Here is a 516-nt window from a genome sequence, read left to right as displayed (position 1 = left end):
CCCGGCGGCAGCCGAGCCGGCCTAAGCGCAGGCGCCAGGCGGCCGGAGCCGGCCCGAGCCGGCCCGAGCTCGCCCTCCGACCCCGGCACGAAGGCTAGAGCAGGCGGAGGCAGGGCCTTTTTCTCCCCTGCACAAGCTAGACGCCGTCCTCCCCCAGCCCAGCCAAGACTGCATTCTCCGGTACCTGTTGGTAAGAGAATCGCTGCTGCTCCTCGGCCCCCTCTTCCTCCTCCATCATCACCGCGGGCGGATCCTGGCAGGCGCGCGATGACAGAAAGAGGCGGTGGCCGGGAAGCCCCAGTCGGATTTTCCCGCCGCGGCGCCGGGCGACGGGCCGCGCGGGGCGCCAAAGCGCGAAGCTGCCGCCTGCCTCGCTCTCGGCCCCTAGCGGTGGCTCTGGGAAGGGCGCCTCGCAGCCTATCTGCTCCCGCCCCGCCCAAGCCGAGCTCCCCGGGGACCCCAGAGCCAGCTCTGCGCGGAGCACTGTGGGCAGCACCGGCTCCCGGGGCGGGGGGG

General features: G+C 73.4%; 1 protein-coding gene across 1 annotated transcript in view; it reads right to left on the bottom strand.

Annotated features, from left to right (window-relative positions):
• CENPS (centromere protein S) overlaps positions 1-272 on the bottom strand; it is an 11,070-nt gene extending 10,798 nt beyond the window's left edge. The window contains exon 1 of the mRNA XM_007463147.1: positions 185-272. Within this exon, the coding sequence (XP_007463209.1) occupies positions 185-238 (54 nt within the window). The 5' untranslated portion in view covers positions 239-272. The remainder of the gene's footprint in view (positions 1-184) is intronic.
• Positions 273-516: the final 244 nt, after the last annotated feature.

Source organism: Lipotes vexillifer, unplaced genomic scaffold (genome assembly GCF_000442215.2).
Source record: "Lipotes vexillifer unplaced genomic scaffold, Lipotes_vexillifer_v1.1 scaffold109, whole genome shotgun sequence".
Lineage (NCBI taxonomy): Eukaryota > Metazoa > Chordata > Mammalia > Artiodactyla > Lipotidae > Lipotes > Lipotes vexillifer.
Note: the sequence above shows the minus strand (reverse complement) of the source record. Positions and strands in the feature narration are given on the sequence as shown.